General features: G+C 39.2%; 1 protein-coding gene across 1 annotated transcript in view; it reads right to left on the reverse strand.

Moving 5' to 3' along the window:
• Window positions 1–12,053, reverse strand: part of LOC308085253 (uncharacterized protein) — a 71,906-nt gene that overhangs the window by 14,437 nt on the left and 45,416 nt on the right. The window contains exons 6-13 of the mRNA XM_080428331.1: window positions 10,213–10,374; window positions 8,904–9,051; window positions 7,332–7,462; window positions 6,222–6,387; window positions 5,954–6,057; window positions 5,608–5,692; window positions 3,139–3,304; window positions 2,266–2,382 (exon numbers count right to left, since the gene is read on the reverse strand). Of these exons, the coding sequence (XP_080284457.1) occupies window positions 2,266–2,382; window positions 3,139–3,304; window positions 5,608–5,692; window positions 5,954–6,057; window positions 6,222–6,387; window positions 7,332–7,462; window positions 8,904–9,051; window positions 10,213–10,374 (1,079 nt within the window). The remainder of the gene's footprint in view (window positions 1–2,265; window positions 2,383–3,138; window positions 3,305–5,607; window positions 5,693–5,953; window positions 6,058–6,221; window positions 6,388–7,331; window positions 7,463–8,903; window positions 9,052–10,212; window positions 10,375–12,053) is intronic.

Consider the following 12,053-nt stretch of genomic DNA (forward strand, 5'->3'; position numbering starts at 1 on the left):
CATGTGGTTAATACTATTCATAATAATGTAATGGTGTTTTAATTTTGTCAAGGCACCTTGAAATAAAATATTAATATTATCCAGTGATATAAAAACATTAGCTAATGTTTTCATATCACTGGATAATATTAATATTTTATATTGCACATGCATGATGTTTTCATGATGAGTAGTGTTATTCAGTTCTCACCGCAACTCCGCCCCCTTGCTTTCAACATATTTAAACGCATATTTGAGCGAGACCAGCACAAACACTGTCGCATAGTTGATGACGTCTGTGTCCACAGGGGAAACACTATGTGCATGCCGCCACCTGTAGGATCGGGGGTGTATATGCATGTGTTCTGTGGTGCGATAGGATCTATGCCCAATGTGAATGCAGGCCACTGAGGCCAGCATTCGAATTGGGAAACGTTTTCAATGAAAACGGATCCAGTGAGAAACGGCCCTCAGTTAACACCTGCCGATCCTTTTGATTTTCCTTTTAGTTAATAATTTATTGGACAAAATCTGTAGGAAAAGCGGCCTCCTAGTGGCGCTATAACAGGCCCATGTGAAAATTGACACACGGACGGACGGACGGACGGACGGACGGACGGACGGACGGACGGACGGACAGACAGGGTGCAAAACATATTCTCTCGCCATGCCTTCCGGCCTGGCGGAGACAACTAGAAAAGGTGCTCCTCAGTAGCCTGGTAAACCCCCCCCCCTTCCGGAAATCTCATTTGCATTTAATGAGATTTCCGGAGGGAGGGGTTTACCAGGCTAGCTCCTCGGAGCACAGGTCTCCGCCAGGTTAGGTAGGTTATTGTGGTCTCCTGGTGGCGCTATACTAGGCCAATGTGAAAAAGGGGCCATTACTTCTTCAGCCTTTCATGGCAATCGGACGCTGTGTTCATGATTTGAGGCATTTTATTAAAAACATTTTTTTTAAAATATATATCGCTGTAACAGGCAGGCACTATAACAACGCTATAACAGGCCAATGTGAAAAGTGTGCCATTTCTTCCTCGACCAAGAGGGAATGTGCATGCAAAATTTCACAGAAATCGTATGCTGCTTTCATGATTTGAGGCATTTTGTTCAAAACGGACCAATCCTGCAAACTTTGGAAGCCAATGTACACACACACACACACACACACACACACACACACACACACACACACACACACACACACACACACACACACACACTTACTTCGGCCTGGCAGGGACAAAAAGAAGCACCCACTCACTCCAAACCCAGACCAGAGCAAAGTCTTAGTGAAATGGAAATATTTTCAACAGAGGACACTCAACTCGAAATATTTTAAGATAAAAAGAAACAGAACTTCATAAATTTATATTATCCTCCTTGGCACCATGTGTACGGGCTGTAGAGAGTTCCATAATAACAATATCCAAAAAAAAACTATAGTCCATTGTCTGTATGAAATGGAGTGTGGCGGCTTCTTGCAAGTGGCAATCATTTTTTGGCTGCCAAAAGGCCAGAAAACAGCATGTTTCTTATCAAGAGGCAGATGTAATGGGGAAAGATCAGAACAGAATGAGAGGGTGGTATCCAGACAGCAATAGTTTTGTAGCAATCATAAGACTGGATTCTTGTATATCGTTGCAGCCTGTCGGGCATAAAACTTATCTCCATATTCTAACTTTTTGTGTTTTTACTTGATCATACTACAACGTCACACAAAAGTAGCAGATCTGCAAGCGTTTTGTGCTTGTTACTTTTGCTACTTTTGATACTTTTTTCAAAACAGTTTTGAACATAATGGGGTTTCCACCCACGACAGGCACGATATGCAAGGTACCGATTTACACGTGGGGATGTTATTTATGTTATTTACATGAACATCATGCAACATGCTTGATGACTTGCCGCCCTGATAGAGGACGTTATTCTCGAAGGAGGAGGTGCCCATTTAAAAGTTTGAACTAAGAATGTGCCACGTTCAGAATGAAAAGCAAGGGGGAAAAGAACATAAATAATAGTGGCAATAACATAACTGGGCTCTCTCAACATATAGAGCAGCGTTAATTTTGTTGTCTAAGACTAAGACTAAAATATTTTGATATTTAGTTGACTAAGACTAGACTAAGACTGAACAATTTCAGATGACTAAAATAGGACTAAAAACTAAATGGTGATTATAAGATTATGACTTTGCAGAAGTTGCTGTCAAAATTAACACTGATATAGAGCCCATCAATGATTTGCAGACATGAACATCGGCTGCAGAAGTACAAACCAATATGTTACCTCTAGGCCATAGAAGTTCTGCATGGCCTTTAGACTGTCATTGAATGAGCTCCTCGTCCTGGCAATGTTGCGCACGGTAGAAATACCAACATCAGTGTAGAAATGAGACAGGTAGTTCTGATAAAAAAAGAGAGAGAAGAGGATTATGTAAAATGTAGTTGACATTTTGCCTACATGATACTATTTAACATTTAATGACCAATTCTACTTTAAAATGTACTTTTTGAAATGTTACAACTTAGTTTTCACCAAGTCAACATCACCTTCCTTGTTTAATCTTGTTTTGTAATTCTCTGAAGGCCTAAAAGTCAATCCTTAACACATTAAAACCAGGAAAGTGTCTGTGTCACTTTAGATTTCAACCACCGTGACATTATTCTATACTTTGGCTATTCAAAAATAGAAGTATACAAGCTCACAGTGTGTCACTTCGTGCCACGCTGTGAGCTTGTAGATCTGCTATTTTTTAGAAGAAATAAAAATCTGTGCAAATCTTTGAATATATATATATTTTAAAGGGAACATTTTTTAACTCAAATCTTTGCTTCTGGGGGGTCCCTGGAACAAAATATTTTGAGATGGGGGTCCGCAGCCAAATACATATCAATTTGGGGGTCCTTGACATGAAAACGTTTGAGAACCACTGATATATAGCAACATTTAAAAAAAAAAGTAGAATCGGCCACATAAAAAAAAAAAATCAAGATTTTTTAAAAATAGCAGATCTTCAAGCTCATAGTAGCGCGGCACTCGCAAATATGACGCGAGAGCAAAATGGCCACTGTGTTTATGTTATCATAATGACTCTCCCCAGGATTCCTAGAAAAACGTAAGTACACAACATATTCTACTACACCACATGTTCTTCATTACCTCAGCGAGTGTATCTTCATCCTCCAGCACAGCGTCGGCTTCAGGTGCAACCGTTGGAGCCGTTGAGCACAGAGTTAAACAGGCCAGCAACACCAACACCACCATGCAGGAATCCATTCTGTACCAAAGATCTATCTCTCTATCTCTCTCTCTATTTATATCTCCCCTTGGTTGTGTCCATCGTTCTCACACAGCCCGCCCCCTGAGCCCTGAGGTGGGTGGTGTTCATGTCTGAATGACATGACAGGGATGGCAGCATCCTCTGGTACATTCCTAGAAGTGCTGGGACAGGCCTTTCGTCCTGAAGGGAGAAGTGAAGTGAAAAGAGGCCCCTGTGAGGGGCTGCGATAAGCAGTGGTGGAAAAAGTGTCAATTGTGTAGAATATATGTAGAAATACTCTGTTACAAGTGAAAGTCCGGAATTCAAAATTTACTTGGGTAAAAGTACAAAAGCATTAGTATCAAAATATACTTTAAGTACAAAAGTAAAAGTATTCTTGTGCATAATGTCCCATTTCTCTGCACTGCACTGAAATGTGTACGTGCATATTTTGACAGTATCAAGAATAAAGTACACACAACTTTCTGTGTTTGTTTTGCTATATGTTTGATCCTGTGCATGTTTAAAACATTTAGTCAATTCTTTTGTCAATCTAGGATCCCATTCTGTAAAAAAATATTTTCTTTTCCTTTGTTTTTGCCTCATGTGGGCACCACCTCCTTTTTTGTATTGAAACAGTAACTCTGTTTCAATGCAAACTTTCTTAGTCCACTTCCTCCCGAGTGCTTCTGTGTTTATTCCTAAACAACCAAATCCTATAACAACACTACATGTTTAGGGCACTGGTGTTGACAGAGAGAGATTACTGCTCTGGTCACGTGATGTGACAGTGACAGCCCCAGCTGCACAACCCACTTCTGAACTATAGCCCTGGATAGAGGGCACTGCAAAGAGTTCATCTGAAAAAGACCAAATTGTTTGGTTGAAATGTTGTGCTGTGCAGTTTGCACAGTACATATTTTTGGGACCATTAAGCTGTGTGTTGACGTTTTTCTTTGTGATTACTCACCTTGTCTTGCACCAGCAAGAAACATCAAATCACATGCAATCTATAATCATAGTACCGTACCAACTGTATCACCAAAGGGATCAATGATATTTAAGGATTTTTTTTCTTTTACTGCACTTGAGTTTATTTATACACATTTTGTGGATAAAACACTGCACCAATAATGATCTTTATCATTTAATATTTCTTGAAATATTCAGACATTCATACATTCAGAGTAAAAGATTACAACACACAGCAAAACTCCACCATCATAAACAAGCTTTTACTAAACTATTTCATCATGAGGATACAAGACACATGGTTCTGTATCTGGCCTCATCTCACAAAGCCCCATGACGCAATCCACTTTCTGACCTGAAGTCCTGATATGTACATGATCAAAACTCAATACATGCTTGCACAAGAGATAACAGAATTGTTGGACCCCAGGGTGCATCAGGGATTTACTGCACACTATTCACAACAGAAGGAACAGGAACACTCTTGTTTCAAAAATGGGTGTAATGATTCAGTCTATAAGAACTATTGCCCAATGCAACTGTCGTCAATCTTCTTTGAGCTTCACGTTTCCAAAGTTGTTGTTTTTTAAGGGAGAACACAGCAAAGACGCAATAAGCAGTGGTGGAAAAAGTAGTGAATTTTTTTATAAATAGTTGATCTAAATAGTTGATCTACAAGTTTACAACGTGTCACTTTGTGCCGCGTTGTGGATCAGCTATTTCCGCTTTTATGAAAAGTATTAAATATGTCAGTAATTTCTTTATTTGTCATCTACCCTGTGCAATTTTTGATCATGAAGCCTAAAAGGCAAACAAAAATGTTGTTTTTATTCATATTTTGTTCCCATGTTCAATGTCAAAAACACAATTAAATCGTTAATCACAATGATTTGAGTGACGATTTATCGTCAACTTAAATTGGTAATCGTGACAGCCAGACATGACTTTTAGGAACAACTCTTTTATTGGCATTACAGCTCACAAACACACCCACACAAAACCAACTCAAACAGCAGTGCCTCACATGGAGAGGGGTGATTCCCACCCTTAACCATCATGGTGTAATAACCAACACACAAATATCACATGGTTGGATAAATAAATGTCATAAAGAAACACAAACACAAATCGCCATTAGCACAATTCCAATTACTAACTCCTATTACAAGAGACAATAACATACACTTCTATACTGGGAAATCCCACTTCCCCCACTAACCAACTGCGAAGCTACAATATTAAACTGATATTTTGTATATTTTCTGATATGTTCAAGTCTTTCCAGGTGTCTTCTGCCCATTATTAGCCAAGAAGGCTGTATGGTTAATGAACATTTTGGACAGATTTGATAGAAAGAATGCCATGCCATGTCTTCCACTTCTTAAAAACATTCGAGCCAATAGTAGTTCAGAAGACGACGATTCTGTTTGTTTGCAAGGGTGTATTCAGTCTGCTTTGGGCCGTCACATAAGTACAGGTAATCTATGGAAGGAAGCAGTCAGTTCATTAAGGAATAAATTAACAACAAAAAAATATTACTATGAGGTGGGTAATGTCTTTTCATCCTTAACTAAATCCTTAACTTTTGAAGAACTCCCAGCAGTATGTTTCTGTGTTACATAACATTTTACTAAGCTGCTCCCTTGGGTTTCCATCACCCTTGCCTAAAAGGTGCCCTTATAATTGCCACCAGGCCTTGTACATTTTGTATTGATTAGTGTGAATTGTTTTTGGATTTCTTACCACGATTCTGAAAAGCAGCATCCACTTTAGTACTGCAGCCAGGGAAGTCGTAAGAGATGTATCTTGGGTATCCATCGTCCATTACGTTTGTGCGCTCATCATAACTGGAACATATATAGTGCACATCAATTATCAACATAAAATGACATTTAAAATGGGACTGCACATGCTGAGGTGAGCAATTTCTTTTAGTGTGTCTTCGTGAAGTGAAGAATAAAAGATAAATGTGATGACAATAATGATGAAAAGTGTGCACATTAACTCTCACCTCCAATACTGACTATTCACAAAAAATAGGGTTTTCCCAGTGTTTTTTACAAAAACGGCTGCATCCACTTTCTTCACACTTGATGGGAGGCCAAGGCTGGTGAGAGGCCTTGGAAATCCAGGCAGTTTTGTGTTTGCATATGCCCTAATGCCCCAGTAATTGCGACCTGTAGAAAAAGCAAGGGCAGTGACTGTACCTTTAATATCATTACTATATATATTTTCTCCTTTCCCCTCTATCTTTCCCCTTGTAGTGTAGACCGTTGTCACTACTAACTGCTTTTGGTCTTAGGAAGTGTGCAGGCGAGCATGTGTCTCCTCTGATACGCGTGACGCCAGTCCATTTCTTTTAACCTGACGGTAAGGAGTTTCACCGGGAGGACATAACACCGGTCAATGAAGTACAGTACAGTAACTTCTTCAATTGTTTTGTTTCGGTCTGAGTAGGGCTGTCACGATTTCAAATTTAAGTTGACGATTAATTGTCACTCAAATGATTGTGAATAACGATTTCATTGTGTGTTTCGCATTGTTGAACATAGGAATGTATGAATAATTTTTTTTCTTTTTCTGTTTGCCTTTTTGGCTTCGTAATTAAAAATCGCACAGGGCAGATATGACATATAACTATAATTTGGTAAAAAATAGCAGAAATAGCAGATCTACAAGCTTACAACGCGTCACGAACGCGTTGTAAGCTTGTAGATCGGCTATTTCTGCTATTTTTGTAATATTTGAAAATGGGTGAAAGTTTTTCAACATGGAAACGATTATGCAAAATGTATTGCGATTATCTCAAATAATTGCGATTGGACGATTATGTAATAATTGTGACAGGCCTAGGTCTGAGCACTGTTTCTTTGAGCACTTATTTTACACATACACCTAACTGAACGGACGACAAGAGACGGCATGCTGCCACACCATCTATGTGCTGAGGACTAACTCACGCATTCCTTAATCCTTGTCCGAAGCTAGCCATTAATTAGGCTACCAAGGTTTTCATGTCCAAACAGGTATCTTTGGTCTGTAATTCAACCCTAGGCGAACTGATCTGTAGTGAATTGAGTTTGTGTAGAGTGGAGATCGGCACTCGTGTTTGCGATAGTACCTTCAAAAAGATAAAAGACATCCTCGCTTGGGACTTCGTAGGCAGCGTCGACATTGTTGATCTGAGGCCACTGTGTGCTCACTTTGGTGAATTGGATTCCTTGGAACAAAGTACTCTTCTTCCAAAAGTATCTATTGAGGAAAAGTAAGGGGGTTTAAATGAAGTCTTAATCGGTCAAAAAAGCATACATTCAAGAAAACATCACTCAGCATGACAACAATAGTGATTGATTTGATGCATTTTATCTGCTGGACTGGTATACTCTTACGCTGAATTCATGGCAGCAGTGGCGGGCTGATTTCCACAGTGAATTAAATGGGTATATTCGAGGTACAGTATGATTGATTCCCTCGAAAATAAGGAAGTTGTGTTCTGGTGTGGGCTCCGCTGCTCTGGGCATGCAGCCCAAGCTAGCACTGCAGTGGTGGAAAAAGTAGTAACTATAAAGTACTAACTAAGTAGTAACATTTTTTTAAGTATCAATACTTACTTTTGGTACTTTAAGTACATTTGGATACCAATACCTTTGTACCTTTACTCAAGTACATTTTTTATTCCGGACTTTTACTGTAACAGAGTACTTCTACATTGCAGAATTGATACTTTTACTTAAGTTAAACATGTGAGTACTTTTTCCACCACTGATTGCCAGTGACTATGAGGCCATGAAGCAATTTGTCGATAAAGTTGCAGCTTGTGAAACAGTCTGTGGTTGGGACCATAGACATATAAAGGTAGACGCCTCCTCCGGCTCTGAGGCGTCTATATCTCGGGCGTGCACCAGCTTCCGCCCTCCCTCTGGAAGTTTCCGCGTTCGTCGCAGAACTTCCTGAGGGAGGGCGGAAGCAATACAAAGGTATTGCGATACAGGTCGCTCCAATGAACTGCAGAGGCCAATGAGGCGTTTCTATATCTATGGTTGGGACGGCCACGGCCTTTGATAAGCCTGCAAGCATTAGTCTGTGGAGTTACTTATACAGTAGGTGACTTTGCATCAGTGTTGATTTCGACGACTAAAACTATGACAAAAAATGTTCGTCGACTTCCTTTTTTCACTGACGAAAACTACATAAAAACTAAGCTATGATGACTAAAACTATGACTACATATACTGACAATTTTGTCAGCAAATAAAAACTAGACTTAAATGTTGGGGAGGGACTAGTGGAGAAGAGATCCGGTAGAACTAAAAGACAAGTCATTTTATGTTTGGCTGTGCTCTGAAAATAGCAGATCTACAAGCCTACAAGGCTACTTTCATCATGCAACCAAGTGTAAATTCAGCCATTACGATGCCATCAAGGCACCACCAAAATACATTTTAGTCGACTAAATCAACTGTAGATTTAGTCGACTAAAATCTTATGCTATTTAGTTAACTAAAACTAGACAAAAACTAAAACATTTCAGGGGACTAAAATATGACTAAAACTAAATGGAATTTTATTCAAAAGACTATGACTAAAACTAAATTTGACGTCAAAATCAACCCTGCTTTGCATTTAACCAATTAAATGTTATTTAATAAACATGCTATTTAATAGCACATATTCATATTCAAACACACAGTACCCATTTTTGAAGAACAACAGGTCTCCTCTGAGAGAGGTAGCAGCATCAAACGCCAGGTCCTTGCTGCACTTCTGATCTCCAGGGTTGGGCCCAAGGTCAGGTGGAGTTGGAGACGGAGTTGGTCGTGGAAATTGCGGTCTACGGACGCCTTTAATGCAAATACTCAGTCAGGCAAGCAAGCCACAATGTCAGTCATTACCGATTATGCTGTATGGAGCGGTTTTTAAATGTGTTGCACAGAACAGACAACATCTGACTTGACTTGGTCTACTTGTAATAAGTCAGCATTAACCCATTAAGACCGAGAAAGCATCTGTCAACCACTTTAACCATTATTTTATACTTTGGCTATTCAAAAATAGCAGATCTACAAGCTCATAGCGCGGCACCGAGTGCCCCGCTATGAGCTTGTATATCTGCTATTTTTGAAAAATCTTTAAATTGAATATACTAATAGTAATTTTTAAAGCTAAAATCTTTGCTTCTGGGGGATCCCTGGAACAACATATTTTGATGGTGGTCTGCGGCCAAATACATATTCTTTGGGGGGTCCTTGACATGAAAAAGTTTGAGAACCACTTATATTAAAGCAACATAAGTTTTTTTTTCTAAAAAGAAAATGACACAGATGCGTTGCCGGATTGAATGCGTTAACTGTGCATATCATTACTGACACTTATTTCCTCACATTGCCTGATGTGTGCGTCCTTGTGCTGTATGTGCCAGCTACCTCCAGTGGTGTAAAGTAACTAAGTAAATGTACTCAAGTACTCTACTTAAGTACAATTTTGTGATATTTTCAGTACTTTTTCTTCTACTCCACTACATCTCATATTGTACTTTTACTCCACTACAATTATTTGAAAACTTTAGTTACTAGTTACTTTGTAGATTTTGTTATTATTACAAAACATACATTAACCACTAATGCGCTATATATATTTTGGCTATTTGAAAATAGCAGATCTACAAGCTCACAATGAGTTGCGAAGCGACACATTGTGAGCTAGTAGATCTGCTCAAAAGATTTGTAAACATTTTGAAAACTTGAAATGGGACATTCTGCATAATGAATACTTTTACTTTTGGTACTTTAAGTTCATTTTAAATACTCCTGTACTTTTACTCAAGTCAATTTTTAATTCTGGACGTTTACTTACTTCTACATGATGGTATTGATACTTTTACTTAAGTAAAAAAACATTGTCCAGTACATGACGCATTCAAAATCCAGAGACTTAATAACAATGGATATAGAATTGTCTCTCTGAGTGAATCATCATACAGGATCTAAAAAGGCTTTGATTACCATACAGAGCTTGCACCCCACGCTTGTCGTCGTCTGGCAGCTTGTATCCGTAGGTTTTGGCGTATTTGTAGGTGGGATACATCAGAGCTGATCTGTCCCTGGAGTGATCCAGGCCCAGAGCATGGCCAAATTCATGAGCCGCCACTAACAGCAGATTTATACCTGATAACCATAATAACAATGCATAATATAATCTCAGATAATAATGGGTTGAGCAGCTTTAATGATCATTTTAGCATTATTGTATAACTGGTTCTCAACATGTGGGTCGGGACCCCCAGGGGGGTCCCCACATGATTTTTGGGGGGTCCCCAGATGACCATTACTGCATCAAACGTAATCAACAAACTATGCAATAAGAACTGGTCAGAACATTGTCCAAATTGTCAAATAATATAAGAAAGAGGCAACAATTGTGAAAATAGCCGATCTACAAGCTCACAACGCCTCGCATTGTGAGGCGTTGTGAGCTTGTAGATCGGCTATTTTCACAATATTTAACTGTGGAAGCGAGTCAAACTAAATGTAATGCCTCAACTCCTACAATTCCAAGTGCCTGGGTGAGGGGGTCCTAAGTTCAAATATGATTATTTTGGGGGTTCCCCAGTTCAAATGGGGTCCCCAGTTCAAATATGATTATTTTGGGGGGTCCCCAGTTCAAATATGATTATATCGTTGAGAACCACTGGTATAACTGTACCTCCGTACTTCTCGAGGTACTGAATCAATCAATCAAAATTCAAGGGTTTCTTTTTTCTTCTTCTTACCCTATATTCTAATAGCCTGGTAAACCCTCCCTCCGGAAATCTCATTTCCATTTGATTTCACTCCTGAAATCAAATGGAAATGAGATTTCCGGAGGGAGGGTTTCCCAGGCTAATATTCTAACCCCCCCCCCCCCTTTTTTTTTTTAATGGTATAAGAGATTACCTGTCTGGGTTAAACTCCAATTTTCATCATTATCGAAGTGTGTGTCCCCTCCTTCTCCCCATCCAGGAGCGGTGGCATGGGCCAGTAGGCCTACTCCGTTTCGCCCATCAAAAGGGTCACCGTCCCCATGCTCTGTTTTATGTTAGGAAAGACATTGTTAACATAACTGCTGTTTATTTCTATAAATGAACAGGTATCATTGAAGGGGAATGGAATATACAGTACCTTTACAGTCAGTAACCAAAGAATAATTCTATCAATAATCTGATAATTCCCATAATGCGTCATGAAGGGACTCCATGATGCATTATATGGCTCAATACAGTAACAATACTATACATGTTATTGCTATTGAAATAAAATAAGTTTATTTTTATTTATGCTTGTTTTTTTTTCAGTGGTGGAAAGTAACTAAGTACATGTACTCAAGTACTGTACTTTAGTACAAAATTTTAGTTTTTTTTTTATTTATTTCCCATTTTCAATACTTGAACCTCTACTGTGTGCCTCAGTTTGTTTGGAATCCTACATGACAACAACTCACCAACAGTGCAAAGACTCCATTTCTGTTCTCAATCCTCTTGAATCTCCTGCTGCCTTTTTGTGTCTGAAACACAACGGAACACTGAAGCCAGGGCATGGAGTTGGGAAAACCCTGACTAAAAGCTGCACACCTGAACTGAATCTTGGAAGCCAGCTAAATGTATATAGATTTGTACAGTTTTAGGGTTTGTGCATCAAAGCCTTAAAGGGATAGTTCAACGCCCCCAAAACAATGTTCTTATCAATTACTCACCCCATGGAGACTTGAATTCATGGATATTTTTAGTTTTCATCGCATTCCTAAGCCAATAGTTTGATGACCAGCGGACCGGTAGGCAGCGGTTCCGGTAGGAGACACAAAGGAGACT

The sequence above is a fragment of the Gymnoscopelus braueri genome (assembly GCF_963280865.1).
Source record: "Gymnoscopelus braueri genome assembly, chromosome: 5".
NCBI classification, from domain to species: Eukaryota; Metazoa; Chordata; class Actinopteri; order Myctophiformes; family Myctophidae; genus Gymnoscopelus; species Gymnoscopelus braueri.